Source organism: Peromyscus leucopus, chromosome 8b (genome assembly GCF_004664715.2).
Source record: "Peromyscus leucopus breed LL Stock chromosome 8b, UCI_PerLeu_2.1, whole genome shotgun sequence".
Taxonomy (NCBI): domain Eukaryota; kingdom Metazoa; phylum Chordata; class Mammalia; order Rodentia; family Cricetidae; genus Peromyscus; species Peromyscus leucopus.
This window is the reverse complement of record NC_051086.1, coordinates 5697513-5715244: the sequence shown is the minus strand read 5'-3', so window position 1 is coordinate 5715244 and position 17732 is coordinate 5697513. Positions and strand designations below refer to the sequence as shown.

The 17732-nt window shown below is 52.8% G+C and overlaps 1 protein-coding gene across 1 annotated transcript in view; it reads left to right on the top strand.

Moving 5' to 3' along the window:
• Positions 1 to 17732, top strand: part of Stk10 (serine/threonine kinase 10) — a 96583-nt gene that overhangs the window by 44054 nt on the left and 34797 nt on the right. The window contains exons 4-7 of the mRNA XM_028857792.1: positions 1354 to 1503; positions 14977 to 15049; positions 16043 to 16237; positions 16717 to 16798. Of these exons, the coding sequence (XP_028713625.1) occupies positions 1354 to 1503; positions 14977 to 15049; positions 16043 to 16237; positions 16717 to 16798 (500 nt within the window). The remainder of the gene's footprint in view (positions 1 to 1353; positions 1504 to 14976; positions 15050 to 16042; positions 16238 to 16716; positions 16799 to 17732) is intronic.

Genomic DNA, 17732 nt, shown 5'->3' with positions numbered 1-17732 from the left:
TTGTGGTGGGTGTGGGTGTGGCTGTATGTGTGGGTATGTGTCTGTGTATTGATGTGGTGTGTGTGTGTGTGTGGTGTGGGCTGGCTTCTTAACTAATTCTGATGGTCCTGCTTCCACTCTCTAAGCTGGACCTTTATTTGTGTACCATCTCTCCAGCCCCTACAGGGATCCTTGTAAGTGCAGACCCAATTGCATGCCTGGCTACCCAGACCCGCTTATGGGTTCCACATTGAACCCAGTAGCGTGCAGCCACCACAGAACGGACACACAGTCCTATTCTATCAGGCCCTGCTGGCCTCCAGCCTCTGCCACCTTCCCTGACATACAGCCTGACTCAATATTCATGCCATACCGTGTCTTCGGTGCAGCCATTCCCTTTTCTAGAATGTTCTTGCTGTTCCCCACCTGCTCTGGTCTATTAATCCTTGAATCTCAGAGGAGGGCTCTGTCTCCAACAAACACTGTGTGGTGGGGAGAGTCCCCAGCCAGCATGCAGAGGCTCTTGGTGACTGACCTTCTGGCTCTGGCCCCCTCCTACATTTCCTGATGCTCCCAACAGCCACAGCAGCCTCCAGGCCTTTGCTTCTTCTGGCTCCTTGACCTGGGCTGCCTGTGTCCCACTGTCAATCACTTCTGCCTCTGGGGCTCCCACTTGTTCAGATGGGATTGCTGCGTATCCTGGCCTGTCTGTGCCCATCCCCACCCTGTCCTAAGCATCACTCTGCATCCACACCAAGCCCTGACCCCTGAGAAGCACCCACTCTGTGCCGTGGCTTGAACATGTCCCCCAAAAGCCCATGTGCTTAACCCTCAGATTCACCCACAAATGGAGTTTGGAATGGGCCTCCGGCAGGGAGTTAGGGTTAGATGCGGTTGTGAGGCCGTCCCCATGGCGGCATTAGTGGCATGCTGGCACACTTGCTATCTTGCCATGTGGCACAGCACAAGGACCTCTTAGGTGATGTCATGCTGTTGGGACTTCTAGCCTCCAAAACTGTGAGTCCTTTCTGTATCAGTTACCACAACAAAATGAACCAGCGTGCTCTGAGTCCTGCCACGCCTGCTCTGCATCTCAGTGTGCTGTTCGCGAAGCTAAATTCTGAAGCGTTGGGTCTGTGAAGTGACCTTCAGCAAGTAGCCACTCTGCTCCTTGGTGGCCCCTTCTGTGCACCAGGGAGAACGGCGGTGTGGGCCCCATGGAAGTGTTGTGGGGACAAGATTGGTCTCTGCGCCCACAGACTCCCGGTGATGCTCCCCACTGCTGGCCTGGTGTAGGGTCAGGTGGCAACCTACAAAGGGCCTGGTGCTGGCCTGGGGAGTGCTGCCCAGTGACAAAGTGCTCTTCTTTTCCAGAGCTAGACCGAGGCCTCACTGAGCCCCAGATTCAGGTCGTATGCCGCCAGATGCTGGAAGCGCTCGACTTCCTACATGGCAAGAGGATCATCCACCGCGACCTGAAAGCCGGCAATGTGCTTATGACCCTTGAGGGGGACATCAGGCTGGGTAAGAAGGGCTTCTGGGTGAGGGCCTGAGAGGCAAGAGATGGCTAATTGCAAGTGTCCTGGCTGGAGGAGACCTCGGCCTCGTAATGAGTATGGGGTCCTCACTCCCACAGCTACCACTACAGCCTCCAAGGTTCCAACAGTCGAGTCGTGTGTGTGTGTGTGTGTGTGTGTGTGTGTGTGTGTGTGTGTCTGTCTGTCTGTCTGTCCCGCATCCTCAAGTCATAGGCTATTCTAGTGCTTTTCAGCCAGGCTCAGGGAACATTTGGCAGCATGGAGACAACCAGAGGTGAAGCTGTTGCTTGAACCTTGTGGGGTGTTGGCCAGCACCGCGCGGTATATACAATAGCCCGTGATGCCAGAGCTTGGCCCTAGCTTCCAGTTTACAAACCCAAATGGGAAAGATCCTGTATCTAAGCACTTTTACCCACCCAGCCATCTTGCTGTTTCCCCTGAATATTTTCAATACATATTGGTCGAATCCACGGACACACCCATGAGTGTGATGGAAGGTAAACTGAATATCAGAATTGATTTTTGTTTGTTTCATTTTTCAAGACAGGGTTTCTCTGTGTAGCTTTGCTCCTTTCCTGGAACTCGATTTGTAGACCAGGCTGGCCTCAGACTCACAGAGATCCACCTGCCTCTGCCTCCCGAGTGCTGGGACTAAAGGTCTGTGCCACTGCGTCTGGCTTCCTCCTGAGTTTTTAGCTAAACACCATGTGCGCATGCGCACTCTGCTCCGGGAGGCGTGGCTAATGGGTGCCTTTCATCGTCCCTTCAGCCTTAGTGGCTGCTGGACTCAGGGTACAGGTGGAGAGAATGCATACAGGAGGGGGTGGCATCCCGGTTCTGACTCGTATGATAGCATTCAGCTCCACTGCCTAGTAACGTCTGATACTAGTTCATTGCTCCGCTCCCCACCCTCCACCTTGTTCTTCCAGAGTAGACGTGTCAGCCTTCGTACTTCCTCTAGGGGGCGCCTCAGTGTCTAAGGGACATATAAGAAGCAGTTCCCTGGAGCCCCCCTGAGAACTGCAGGGGTAATATGAAGGTGGGGCAGAAGGGCACAGTCAGTCAGGAGTGTGCTCCGAAGCGTTTGGCAGAGGGCTCAGAGGGGGCAAGGGCCAGCCCTGGGACACACAGCTGGCAAGAAGCAAGCCAGGGTCTACCCAGACTTGGAATTCTTTGGGGCCGCTCTCACTACCCTCATATCTTTGTGTAACTCAGAGTGTCCTGGAGAAGTGCTTGGCTGTTCGTTTTCCCAGGGAAGGGTGTAGGAGATGACGCCTGTACCACATGCCATGTGTGAGAAGAATAGGTGAGCTGCAGAGTCGGGGAGCCAGATTCCGACAGGCCTGGTTCAAATCCTGGCTCTGCCACTTCTGTTGTGTGGTCCGAAGATGAGTACTAGCCGTTAAGACCCCAGCTTTCATTAGCAGTGTGGGTATAAAAGTGGATCCTCCTGGAAGGGTTGTGGTGGCTGTAAGGGTAAAGTGACAGTACTGTCACATCGGGCAGGTGCTGGGCACCTGCTCCTGCCTTGTGATGAGTATGTGCGGCTGTCTCGGGTTTCCTTCCTCTGAGGTTCTCTCTGTTGTCAAGTCCGGCATGGCTCCAGCTGCCCCATTCCGGACTGACAGTTGGATTGTGTTTGTGCAGAGAGAAAATCGGCAGCCTGAGGACATTGGGATATTGGCAGGGTGTGGCCTCTGGAACTAAAGGATCTGCATTGTCCGGGAAGAGGCAGGTCACCTACTCCTTTTGAGCCTGGTTTCCCACACTCAGTGCTGCCTTGTGGCCTGGGGGGTGAGTTAACGCAGATTCCACCTGTTGGCCCCACACAGATGAGAGGCCAGCAGACATGTGACCACTGTCCTGCTAACTGCTGTGAGATAAGGCTCTCCATTCTCCAAGTCCCTGCATGCCTCGCCCAGGTGCCCCTTGGGGAAGACGAGGCAAATCCTACAACTTCCGGGGTCTTTCAAGTGCCAGGCAGAAGTGCTAACTATCCCACAGTCCAGGTGCCCAGCCTGAGCCTAGAGCCGTTGGAAGATGGTAACAGTCGGGTCCATCATTGCCATGACTCCTTCGGTCTGGTTACTTAAGGGTCTTGACTCAGAAGGGCCCCCTGCTGTGCTGGGCCCTGCCTAATGGCCCTGCTGGGAGCCAGTTACTTCTCACCCCTTTCTTAACCTCAACCCAGCATCCCTGACTCTTGCTGCAGCAGATTGGGGTCCTGGATCTTTACTGTCTAGTATCCCCTCCCTACTTTTCTGTAAGAATACACCCAAGATCCTGAGGGGGTGCTTAAAACCCCAGGTAGCACCCACCCTCCTGTACACTAGGTTTCTCCAATACACACACCTGCAGCCATGTTTCATTTAGGAATTAGACAGTGGACATCAGCAACAAGAAATGATGCAGCAGGGGTTATCACGGGGTTATTGTAACAAAGGTTACATGAGTGTAGTCTGTCTTAGTCAGGGTTAACACGCCATGATGAAACGCCAGGACCAAAGCAACTTGGGGAGGAAAGGTTTTTTTTTGACTTACACTTCCACAGCACTCTTCATCATGGAAAGAAGTCAGGGCAGGAACTCAAACAGGGCAGGAGCCTGGAGGCAGGAGCTGATGCAGAGACCATAAAGGGGTGCTGCTTACTGGCTTGCTCCCCATGGCTTGCTCAGCCCACTTTCTTATATAACCCAGGACCACTAGTGCAGGGGTGGCATCATCTACGGTGGACTGGACCCTCCCTAGTCAATCACCAATGCGGGAAATGTGACCAGACCGGCCTCGAACTCAGAGACCCACCTGCCTCTGCCTCCCCAAATGCTTCTGTTATGGAGGCATTTGCTGTGGGATAATGTGTTTGTACACTGGTTTAATAAAACACTGATTGGCCAGTAGCCAGGCAGGACATATGGGTGGGGAGAGCAGACTAAAGGAACGCTGGGAAAAGGAAGAGCAGAGTCAGGAGTCGCCAGCCAGACACAGAGGAAGCAAGATGTGAAGGCAGAACTGAGAAAAGGTACCAAGCCACGTGGCTAAACATAAATAAGAGTTATGGGTTAATTTAAGTGTAAGAGCTAGTCAGTATTAAGCCTGAGCTAATGGCCAAGCAGTTATAAATAATATTAAGCCTCTGTGTGATTATTTTATAAAGGCTGCAGGACTGTGGGTGAGAGATTTGTCCTGACCGCAGGCCAGGCGGGACACAGGAAACTTCTGACTACAGGCATTTTTCTCAATTGAGGTTCCCTCCTTTCAGATAACTCTAGCTTGTGTCAAGTTGACATAAAACTAGCCAGCACATGGTCTCCCTCCCTCCCTCCTCTCTCCCTCCCTCCCTCCCTCCCTCCATCCTCAGAGCAAGGCTGATAATGTTTTGGGCTGACCATGAGTAACTAACAAAGTACAGAAAGCTGAATTGCAATCAGGGGTACAGTAACTGCTGTACTGTGGGCCAGTCTTGAGTATCTGGGAGCTCACCTCATCCTCCAAGGCCACCGACTGCATTTTCCACATGAGGACTGTGTAGCCTAGAGAGGTTAGCTCTCTTACCCAGTTTCACACAGCTAGGGAGAGGGGCAGCAAAAGCGTCTGGCTGCAGAGCTGACATGCAAGCCGCTCCCCTCTGGTAGACTCTCCTGTGTGTGGAGTCAGACAGCCAATGATTGTCTGTTAGGACCAAATCGGGAAAAAGAGGCAGCTAGGCACCTAGCCACACATAGCACTGCTAGGCCTCCCCGGCCTCTGCCTTTGTAGGGAACCCCAGTCTTGAAAGATTCTGACAAGATCTAGTTCGACATTTCCCACCATCACCTGCAAGATAAACTAGAGACCATTGGAGGTCGTGAGGTCAGTAATGCTGGTGAAGGGCTCTGATTGGCTCAGCTTCTAGTCAGTCTCTGGCATGGAGTGAGGGGGGTGGGCAATATGGAAGTCCTCCTTCCTTTCAGTGTTAGTATAGTAGGCAAGACGGCCTTTTCAGAGGAAGAGAGGGTCTGGCGAGAGAGACAGCCATTGTTCTCAGCCTGTGAGAATCGTGTAGGAGGGAGGGTAGAGAGCAGGACGCAAGCACAGAAGACTGTGTTTGCAGTTTGGGGTGATGTGGGGAGAGGAGAGGCAAAGAAGACAACACTGTGGAGCTGAAGATGATGGGAAGCCCGTGAGCAAACGCCTTTGTCAAGGGGTCATTTGTAGTCGCCCCCAAACCTACAGAAAATAAAGTAGAAAACTTGCCACAGCAGAGTAGTCCTTCCGGCTTCCTGGCTGGATAACAAAGGCTCCATTTAACAGATGGAGAAATTGAGGCCCAGAGGAGTGACACCGTGTGCCTGTGATCAGTTAGCGTCTTGTCACCTCCCTGCCTGGTACTGTTGCTGCCACGACACCCCCGGCAGGGCAGACCGTTCTGTAATTAGGAGATGCCTCCTGCTAATGAACCCAGCCAGGCCACCGGCTGCTGCAACCCTGTCCTGGATCCAGAGGAAGGTGGTGGCCCTTGGGAGCTCTGGGCAGGGCAGGAGCCTCCACAGTTTCCTTTTCCCCACCCTGGTCCAGCAGGTCACAGCCTTGCTGCCTAGGCTTGCTGCCCTGATGGCCCCATGAGGGACCTGGCTACTGTCACGTGGTGTTTTGGATGGGGTAGTTTTCACCATGCAGTGTGGCAGGAGCCCTCGGGTTCCAGGCGACTGTGTGGAGGTTGTTATGGTGTTGCCCCACCCCTTCCAGGCACCTAATCCTAGCAAACAGAACTTCGTGTATCGTAAAACATTTCAACTTTTTCAACTTCACTGTTTTCGTGTGTGTGTGTGAAATGTTTTTATCCTCAGAAGAAGATAATATTTACACATGTATAAAAAGTACTTCAAGTGTTTGGGAGTAGTGGAACTTGCCTTTAACGCAACACTCTGGATTTAGAGGCAGGCGGTGTTAGAAGCTAGCCTGGTCTACATCGCAAGTTACAGGCCAGCCAGGGCTACATAGTGAGGTCTCAAAGAAAGAGATGGAGGTGGGGCCAGGGAGAGGGGAGCGCACATGAGCCTCAAGGTATTCATCCTAACACCACTGGTAGTGAGATGTCAGAAGTGACCTATGTGTGAATCCAGGAGAGCTGATGTCTATGTGTTTTTGTTCCGTTTTATATTTGTGTGGTGCTGGCGCTCTAGCCCGGGGCATGCCGAGTTTAGCATGCTGGGTAGAGGGAAACACTTTCACTCGGCTGTCTCCCTTGGCCCCAAGACTGTCTTTTTAAATATATGTATGTTTTTTATTTTTAGCTGAAACACAAGAAGTCCACAGACTTGTGGGGTGCAGGGCGATGTGGTCAGACAGTGTGATTGCCATGGCCGACACCCCAGATGCTCAGTGTTTCTTAGAAGAACATTTTCAATTGATTTGATTTTGTGGCGGTTGGTCAACGGTAGTCCCTGCCTTAGAGCGTTAGCGGCTCCACCGCCTACCCACCCTCCCCCCCCCCCCCCCCGGCTCCTCCCACCCCACCCTACTTCTGGGAGATCCTCATATGAGTGGGACCGTGCAGATTTTGCCTTTCTGTGCTTGACAGGACGTTCTTGTCTGCTTTTTAAAGTCAGACGGTATCCGTCTGTTTCGCTGTATCCTCCAGTGTTGCTCACAGGCATCATTATTTCATACGCATGCAAAACAGGTTACCCGTGTTAGCTCTGGGCTGGATATTAAATGTTTCATATCATGTTTCCAGCCAGCCAGTCATTCCAGGAGGTGCATGCCAGCTCCTGGAGCTCCCCTACTGGAGGGAGTTGCGGGCTGTGAGGTCTCCTTTAGCTCACACATACCTCAGTTCCTTCCCTCCTGCTCCCGCCATGTACACCCCCAAGCAGAGCGCGAAGTCCCTCCTTCACCACATCCTGTGTTTTACATAAGAGAAAAATCCCCTAATAATGCTGCTAGATGTGTTTCTGTTTTCTTTCCTTTTTTTTCTTTTTTAATTTTTCGAGACAAGGTTTCTCTGTGTAGCTTTGCGCCTTTCCTGGAACTCACTCTGTAGCCCAGGCTGGCCTCGAACTCACAGAGATCCGCCTGGCTCTGCCTCCCGAGTGCTGGGATTAAAGGCATGCGCCACCACCGCCCGGCGTGTTTCTGTTTTCTAAACAGCGAAAACAGGGCACTCCATCAAAAATGTTTTTAAGAATAAAATTGTGTAAAGAAAAAGAATTAATAGACCAAGATCCTCTGTGCTCTGCCCCCATCTCTGGGGAGGTGACTGCAGTGAGTTTGAGGCGCAGCTGAGTTTGGGGAGGCTGGTACATGTAATGTACAAATGTTCTTTAAATGCAGCTGGAATCAGGTTGCATGTGCTGTGTGTCTCACAGTGTTACAGGTAAGCTGCTGGTCTGGGGCATCCAGGCACAGCCTTGCTCCTTGTTTGGGGCTGCATGCTATTTCATAGCTGAGGAGCCACAGAGCTTGCCTCCAAACTCCAGCAATGAGTTCAGCTGCTTCCAGCTTGTCAGCCTTCTGAGTGATGCTTCTGGAAACATCTGTCTGTATTCTAAATCTGTTTATAGACATCTGTAGCCAGGACCAGGATGACTGCCAGAGGCATACAGTGGGGCCTCCAAGATGGCTTGCTGGTCCAGGTGTCTGCTGCCTAGCCTGGTGATCTGAGTTCTCTCCCCAGAAGGAGAGAACGGACTCCTGCAAGTTTGTCCTCTGGTCTCCACATGCACACTGTGACATTTACCTCCCCTCATAGCCCAAGATAAAAAGAGTAAAACCTAATAATGAATTTGGGGCAGGAGAGATGGCTCAATTGTTAAGAATGCCAGGGGGTCTTCCTCTCACCCCAGAGACACCAGGCAGGGGTGTGCATACATACATGCAGGCAAACACTCACACACACACACTAAAATAAAAAACCGAACATCCAGTAGTCCCTGCTTATCCATAGGGCAGACACTCCAAGACCCACGGTGGGTGCCTGCCAGTGCAGGTGGTTCAGAACCCTCTACATAACACGTTTTTCCTATCCATACACGGTGAAAAGGTTTAGTTTGTAAATTAGACATGTTAGAGAGTAACAACAATATTTGGTGGTAAAATATCACTATAATAATGTACTATAATGAATGCCATTTAAGACTTATGACTTACTTCTAGAATGTCTTGTGTGATAGTTCCAGACTGGAATTGACAGCGTGTAACCAAAACCGTGGGAAGCCAAGCTGTGTGTGTTGGGAGGGGGTATGTGAACAGACTTTCCAGCAAAGTTTGTGTGCTCCCTTAGCTGTACTCTCTAGCTGTGACTGTGCTCCTGTAGCTGTGTCTGTGCTCCCCCAGCTGTGACTGTGCTCCCCCAGCTGTGACTGTGCTCCCCCAGCTGTGACTGTGCTCCCCTAGCTGTGACTATTTTCCCCTAGCTGTGACTGTGCTCCCTTAGCTGTGACTGTGCTCCCCTAGCTGTGACTGTGCTCCCTTAGCTGTGACTGTGCTCCCTTAGCTGTGACTGTGCTCCCCTAGCTGTGACTGTGCTCCCTCAGCTGTGACTGTGCTCCCTTAGCTGTGACTGTGCTCCCTTAGCTGTGACTGTGCTCCCCCAGCTGTGACTGTGCTCCCCTAGCTGTGACTGTCCTCCTCTAGCTGTGACTGTGCTCCCCTAGCTGTGACTATTTTCCCCTAGCTGTGACTGTGCTCCCCTAGCTGTGACTGTGCTCCCCTAGCTGTGAGTGTGCTCCCCTAGCTGTGACTGTGCTCCCCCAGCTGTGACTGTGCTCCCTTAGCTGTGACCGTGCTCCCCTAGCTGTGACTGTGCTCCCCTAGCTGTGACTGTGCTCCCTTAGCTGTGACTGTGCTCCCCTAGCTGCGACTGTGCTCCCCTAGCTGTGAGTGTGCTCCCTTAGCTGTGACTGTGCTCCCCCAGCTGTGACTGTGCTCCCCTAGCTGTGAGTGTGCTCCCCTAGCTGTGACTGTGCTCCCCCAGCTGTGACTGTGCTCCCCTAGCTGTGACTGTCCTCCCTTAGCTGTGACTGTGCTCCCCCGGCTGTGACTGTGCTCCCCTGGCTGTGACTGTGCTCCCCTAGCTGTGACTGTGCTCCCCCAGCTGTGACTGTGCTCCCCCAGCTGTGACTGTGCTCCCCCAGCTGTGACTGTGCTCCCCTAGCTGTGACTGTGCTCCCTTAGCTGTGTCTGTGCTCCCCCAGCTGTGACTGTGCTCCCCCAGCTGTGACTGTGCTCCCCTAGCTGTGACTGTTTTCCCTTAGCTGTGACTGTGCTCCCCTAGCTGTGTCTGTGCTCCCCCAGCTGTGACTGTGCTCCCCTAGCTGTGACTGTTTTCCCTTAGCTGTGACTGTGCTCCCTTAGCTGTGACTGTGCTCCCTTAGCTGTGACTGTGCTCCCTTAGCTGTGACTGTGCTCCCCTAGCTGTGACTGTGCTCCCCCAGCTGTGACTGTGCTCCCCTGGCTGTGCTCCCCCGGCTGTGACTGTGCTCCCCCGGCTGTGACTGTGCTCCCCCAGCTGTGTCTGTGCTCCCTTAGCTCTGACTGTGCTCCCCTGGCTGTGCTCCCCTAGCTGCGGCTGTGAGAAGGTTCCCTCAGTAAACCTGTTTGTTGGGTTTCCCGCTCCAGATGTGTGGTCAGGGCCGAGTCCCTGAAGAGCCGACCAGGGAGTCTGTGACCCTCCTGCCTTGTTTCTAACTCATTCAGAAATGGAGAGAGCATCGTGCTTCTATGAGAAGAGGCTTCGACTTAACCCAAGATGGCCCCCACCCCCCAGGGATTCCCTCATGAACTCCATCCAAGTCACCCCCCATCAGTGTCTAGTCCAGCCTGACTCTAGGAGCCCCCCGCCCTCCACACTAGGCCCCTCTTTGTGAAGAGGAAGAAGTAACAGCTACCCTAAGGCTGACTTGGTGCCTGCTTCCGGGTGGCCCTGGGCCAGCTTGTGGTCGTGGAAGTGGGTGGTTTCCCATTTCCCCTTCTGTCTTGAAGAAGGTGTGGCACGGCTCGGGGATGGGGTGGGAGTCGTGATGCCTAGTTTCTGGAAGTTTCACTCCAAGGGGCGTTTGTGGGGAAACAGGCTCACGGGTACCCAGGCTGACCCAGCAGGAAGGAAAGCCCAATCCACATTCTTGAGGGGCCCCTGAGGGACCACTCTCCAAGCCGGCTGGGGCTTCGCCTGTGTCTGAACCTCACTCTTAGCAGCCCTGGTCCTGCCCTGGGAGGAGGTAACCTACAGACCCCTGTCCCAGGTCAGTACACACACACACACACACACACACACACACACATACATACACACATACACACACACACACACACACACACACGCACGCACGCACACACACACGCACGCATGCACGCACACACGCACACAGAGGGGGGGAGGAGGAGAGAGAGGGAGAGCATGTAATGCTGCCAGTCTGCACTGTCCAGGCAGAGAGCTGCTTCATGGCTACTCAGGAGAAGCTTGTTCATCTCAGCCTTTCGAGACCTCAGGTTCTCAGGCTGGGCCCTTCCTTGGGCTCCAGTATGGAGCCGTCATGATGACCTGAGGTGGGAGCAGTCACTTTGCAAATGTCTCAATTTAATCCTCAGGATAGCTCCCAAATGAGCTCTAAAGGATCAAGTGTTAGCACCCCTGTGTCACGGGGTGGGGAGCACTATCCTGTCCCCCATGGCGCTCTACATAGCTTATTTCACCCCCCACCAGCTTCTGCACGTTTATTGGGCCTGGAAAACCTGAGTGGTAAGGGGACAGACAGCTCCATTCCCTACCCTCTATAGCCCGGAGAGTCCCCTAGACCTTTGGGGACCTTGACTCAGGACAGACAGGTGCGTGGCTTCAGTGATGAGAAGAATTTCAGGACTAGTCCATTTATATGGCAGAGTTTGTGATTTCATAAAGATGGCTTGGAGTGGTGTTGGCGTGAGGGGCAGCAGAGGAGGGATGCTCGGTGCGTGGTAAAGGCGCGTGCTGCCAGCCTGGCGACCTGAGCTCCGTTTCCGGAATTCATGTGGCGGAAGAAGGGAACTGACTCTCACAAGTGCCCTCTGACCTCTACATGTAGAGTGTTTGAGAGCTCTCAGGCACGCAGACATGCATACGCACATGCACACACACACACATACACACACACACACACACACACACGCACACACGTGCACGCATGCACACACACACACACATGCACGCACGCACGCACGCACGCACGCATTTTAAAAAGAAAGTAAGACGTACCCTGGAGTATGGGAGTATGGATGTGGGCTTCTCACCTTAAGACATACCCAAGAGTAGACTTGGCTCCTCAAGGAAGAGTAAACAATTATTTTTTTCTAGAATTGACAGTATTTGCCCCTTGGTGACTGAAATCACACCTCAAAAGGTTGCTAAGGAAAAAGAATTTCCTTCTCTTTCCTGATAAGAGAGATCTGTGTGGTGTGTCTTAGTCAGAGTTCAATAGAACTCTGTTCTGCTGTGATGACACACCATGACCAAGAGCAACTTGAGGAGGAGAGCGTTGATTTCATCCTACGGCTTGTAGTCCATCATCCAGGGAAGTCAGGGTGGGAGCCTGGAGGCGGGGACTGATGGGGGGGCATGGAGGGGTGCTGCTCACTGACTTGCTCCTCATGGCTTGCTCAGCCTGCTTTCTTACAGACCCCAGGACCACCAGCCTAGGGGTGACCGATACCCGAGAAGAGAGGAGTAGCAATCCTTCCTTATCCATGGGCTAGGCCTACCCACATCAATCATTAATATTCATTTTAAAATGCCCTGCAGGCAATCTGGTGGAGGCATTTTTCACTTGAGACCCTCTTTCCAAGCTGACTCTAGCTGTGTCAAGTTAACGTAACACTTACCAGCACGGGGTAGCTCTGGAGATTCCTTGGATGGGAACAGAACTGGATAGGTGAAATTAGAGGCACCACCAAAGCTATTACCAGGGTTTTGGTGTGTGTCCTTTTCCCATAAATGTGCCTTCTGGTGAGATTCCTGGAAAACTGACTGTTGATGTTGGAAAGGGAGGAAGGCCTCGACCGGTTAGTTAGCTGTGCCGGAATGTTCCTGGTCAGCTGCTGGTGAGGGATTCCCACAAGATGGTTCGGAAGGCTCTTCTCCCTCTGCTCATGTCCCTGGAAATTCCCCTGCCTTTCGGTCCTGCCTCAGAAATGTCTCCCTCAGATCTTGACCAACTGTCCCCACTGGCCCCAGTGCTTGGCCCTTTGCCTTGACTCCTCAGCCCTGGAATCCGACTTCCCCAATCCTGGCCCTGGAGAATCCTGCCCCCCCCACCCCAACTGTTGCCCCAGGAGTCCCTACCCCAGGAATCCTGCCTTCACTGGTGTCCTCTCTAATCCTGCCCCACAGAATGCTGTCCTCCAATTGTGCTCCCAGGATTCCCACCAGATTGGTTAAATGTGTCACACTAGAGTGACAGGATGCTGGCCTGGCGGGAAGGCCATCTCAGCAGTGGGATGGCACCTGGCACATTAGGATGCTCTTACGTGCTGGTCTTATGAATGGGTGCCTCGGGTCCTCGTCTGGGCCTCCTCCAGGTGACCTTTCCTTCGCTCCCTCCCTGACTGCTTCCCAGGTCACACCGCTCCTACGCTCCTCTGTCCCCCACCCCTCCACCGCCTCCCTCCCTTCAGCTGAAGAAGCTCCTGTTGGTTGGTTGTTCTCTGTTTCCCTGAGCTGGGTATAGAAGGAGGCCAGGGCTGGCTTTGCCTCTGGGTCCCTGTGGCTCCTCTCCAGCCGGCCTGGCTCCTGATGGTGCCCGGGGAATCTTGAATGAGCCCAAGAGGAACCGGCACCCACTCTGTGCCTGGCTCCCCTCTGGTTTGAACTTGTGAGTCCGATGGGAGCTCCGTGGAGTTCTTGGGATAAGTCACCGTCGCCTTGCAGCTGAGCACCGTCTCCAGAGTGCTGCTTGGCTACCAGGAGATGTGGCCTCCAAGGCAGGTGCCCGGGAGACATTTCCCCTCAGAGATTCTTCTCTTCATCCTGGGTGTGGGAAGGCATGCTGATGTGTTGTTGGGTGTGTTTAAAGATAAATCTTACTGGTGTATTTTTCTTGGTCCTGAAAACCGTATGTATTTATCATAGCAAAGTTTCATAACCCTGAAAGTGGGAGATGCCACGTCCAGTCTAACCACCCTGCCCCGGTGAGGCAGTCTGTCATGTTTCCTCCAAGGTAGTTCAGGGTGTGTGTGTGTGTGTGTGTGTGTGTGTGTGTGTGTGTGTGTGTGTGTGTGTGTGTGTTTGCTCTTCCAGGGAGCACAGACAAGTGTGCAGCCTCCTCTTCTCCATTAACCTGATAATATTAAACACATATTGATAAGTATATAAATAAATAAATACTTCATGTGAAGAGTTCTTCGTGACATTTAAAATCGCTGTGCTGGGGAACAGATCCACAGGGCTGCACATGCTAGGCCAGGGCTTGTGTAGCTCTGCTGAGAGTCGTTGTCCAGAGTCTTGCCTGTAGCTCAGGCTGTTCTCCAACTCTCAACCCCTGCTTGTCTCTCAAGTGCTGGGATTACAAGAACTCAGCACCGCTGGGCTGGTTTACCTCTCAACTTCCTGCCTTATCGTGTGTGTGTGTGTGTGTGTGTGTGTGTGTGTGTGTGTGTGTGTGTGTGTGTGTATGTGAGAGAGAGAGAGAGAGAGAGAGAGAGAGAGAGAGAGAGAGAGAGAGAGAGAGAGAGAGAGAGAGAAAATCTTCTTTAAAAAACTAAGGGAAAAACAAACCAAAAATCAAGCGGTGGCGGCGCACGCCTTTAACCCCAGCACTCAGGAGGAAAGGCAGTCAGATCTCTGAGTGGAGCCAGGTCTACAGAGTGAGTTCCAGGACACCCAGGGCTACACAGAGAAACCTTGTCTTGAAAAACCAAAAAGAAGGAAAAGGAAAGGCTAAGGCATTACAGATAATACCTTTTTTTAAAAATGTTAATTTGTTTTTTTTTTTTTATGACAGCTTCATAAGTCTGGCTACAGACGTGTTTGAGATTGAATGGCACACTGATGAATATTGTAATTGTTTGCATTTAGTGCTATTTCATTGGATCAAATGAGTCTGGCGTGTGCGAGAGAGAGAGAGAGAGAGAGAGAGAGAGAGAGAGAGAGAGAGAGAGAGAGAGAGAGAGAGAGACTCACTGTGTAGCTCTGGCTATCCTGGGACCAGTGCTAGGATTAAAGCCGTGCATCACCACTGCCCCACCTGAATCTGGCTTTTTAGAAGGCTCTTGTGACTTAAGTTGCTCTCATTCATGGAAGGGTCTGGCCGGTTCATACTCCCAGTGGTGACAAAGTGCCCATCTGAGCAGCAAGCTCACTTTAATTTTAAAACTTGTGTTTGTTTTAAAATTAATTTTAAAACTCGTGTTTGTTTTAAAATTTTAAAACACGAGCATCCTCAAGTCCACACCTAGGCCCTGGGTAGAGAGGAGGCCCTCAGCTCTTTTATCTGAGGCTTCTGTCTTGCAGCTGACTTTGGTGTGTCTGCCAAGAATCTGAAAACTCTGCAAAAGCGAGATTCCTTCATAGGAACGCCTTACTGGTGAGTTGCGAGGCCTCTGGGAACTGATTGACAGGTTATCAAGCCTAACCGCATGGTTACCTCTGGGTGGATTGTGTGGGGGAGGCAGGGTGCTGGTTCAGGGCCCCCAGTCAGTGTGGGTCCAGCCTCCACTTCTCTGCATAGGGCGAGTTACTGACCTTCCCCGTACCTCATCTATACCTTGGGGTTACAGTGGAAAGCACCCCATTAATAAACTAAACTGAGCCCCTAAAAAGGGCTCCAGTTCTTGGTTTGACTAACACACGTACTGAGTTCCGGGTGCTGGAGGGGGGCGTGGTAGAAGAACAATGTAAATTCACTTCCTGTCCTCAGAGAAATCTTCCCGGGCCTCTCTCGACTGTTGTGGTTCCTTTTTAAAAACATCTATGAAAAGAAAGCTCTGGTGGAAGAAGACACCTGAGGCCTTGCTTTGCCTCAGTCTGCAGACATGTGGCGCTGATCACCCACTCCTCCACACGTGCACGCATGTGGGCCTCACCCCGCCCACAGCTCTCTTACTCGATTTCACACCTGATTGCTTTGTGTCCTGTTTTTACAACTCACCACGGTGCTTGGCCCCTTCCTTGCTTGCTTATTACTCTTAACTCTTTCTCTCCCACCCCACCCGTTATTCCTTTCTCTTCTCTCCCATCCCCCTTTCTCTTGGTGCTGTCCTAGTCGGTCTACCCCAAGGTCCCACTTTGTTTTTGTTTTTGCTGGAACCTCCCCCTCTGCCCTCACCCACCTGCCCCTTCCCCAGGACTCTGTTCTGGATTGCTGCTGCCACCTTGTGGTAGGTTCCAGGAACTGCATCAGGCCGTGGCAGGGGCTCGTGAAGACCCTTGAGGAAGAAATGGATGCCAGTAATTCAAATCATGGCTTCAAATGCTGCCAACCTCCAATGTGGAGCTGGTGGTGTTCCAGACCCCGAGGCTACAAGCGGCACTCGCAGGGGCCCCATTCTTAGCCCTTATTGTTCCTTGGTTGGCTCAGGATGGCCCCTGAGGTGGTGCTCTGTGAGACCATGAAGGACGCCCCCTATGACTACAAGGCTGACATCTGGTCCTTGGGCATCACGCTGATCGAGATGGCTCAGATCGAGCCGCCACACCACGAGCTCAACCCCATGCGGGTCCTGCTCAAGATTGCCAAGTCAGACCCTCCCACACTGCTCACGCCCTCCAAGTGGTAAGGAGAGAGAGGACAGCGGGGTACTTAGAGAGCTGAGGGCACTCCAAGGGGACACGAGGCATATGGCACTGGGGTGGGTGTGTGTGTGCACGGTATCTGACTCCAAAATCAGAGGGGTGTCAGAGCTGGGGGGGGGGGACACCTCCGGGCCTTTCTGAACTGCCCACCTGAACTTGAGAATAAGGCCGCTTAGCCAGTATGAGATCCCATTTTGTCCCAGGACACGGAGACCCTAAACAGGGCCCCAGCGGCCACATGGCTCAGGGCTAGGAATGGGAACTTGGGTTCAGCCTCTTTGACTTCTGTGTCCTGGTCTGGACAATGATATCCATGATAAGAAGGATGTCATGTAGACCCTGTCTCCACTTTTAGGCAACGGAGGCCCCTTTGTTCTTGGAGTGTTGTTTTGGGGAAACACCCGATCCTGGGAGCATGGTGACTGTGTTGTGGCCCACTCCTTACACCTGTCCTCCCAGGTCCGTGGAGTTCCGGGACTTTCTGAAGATAGCGTTGGATAAGAACCCAGAGACCCGGCCCAGCGCTGCGCAGCTGCTGGAGGTGAGTGGCCCCTTGAGGGTGGTCGAGGGTGACAGGACATGTAGTCAAGTGCCCAGCTCAGCTAGGAGACACCATGCTCAAAGAAAGCATGCTGGACGTGCCTGGTGCATTTTTTAAAAATGAAAGGAGACGAGATGCGGTGGCTCACACACCTCTAAGTTGAGCACTTGAGAAGCAGAGTCAGGAAGATGACTGCAAGTTCTAGGCCAGCCAGGGCCACTCAGCAAGAGCATCTCAAAGAAAAGGGGGGAAAAAGAAGTGGGCCTATGTGCTGGGAGATTCCGATTTTCCTTTCACACTTTGTTTGTTTGTTTTTTCAAGACAGGGTTTCTCTGTGTAGCCCTGGCTGTCCTGGAACTCACTCTGTAGACCAGGCTGGCCTCGAACTCACAGAGATCTGCCTGCCTCTGTCTTCCGAGCCCCAGTATTAAAGGTGTGCGCCACCACCCCCCATCCTCCCATCCCCTCCCCCACCCCCGGTTCCTTTCACACTTCTGATTCAAAAATCAAATGCGTGGTCCTCCTGAAGGTCCATTTTCAGTGGGTTGTGTTTATCTGCGGGCTGAGGCTGCTGTCACTATCGGGTGCAAAGGCTCCAAGCCCCTTGGGGCCAGTTGCTTCCTGTAAACGGCACCTCCTGTGCCGGGGCATCCGGCCGGGCGGCCTGACATTGTCAGGCAGAGACCAGCTGTCCCTTCCCACATGGCCGCCTGGAGCCTTCGCTGGGGCCAGGAATTTCCACTTCCTAGCCGAAGCAGTGTTTGCCAGGGGATTCTCAGTGTGTAGTGGAAGAGAGCACAGGGCAGAGGAGAGGAAGGCAGAGGAAAGGAGCTCTACCTCAGTTTACCCAGGTGCCCTCAGACCTGCTGGGAATTCCCTGGCACCTGTTTCAGTATAGGGTTGGAAGAACACACTGATCTACCAGACCCAAGGA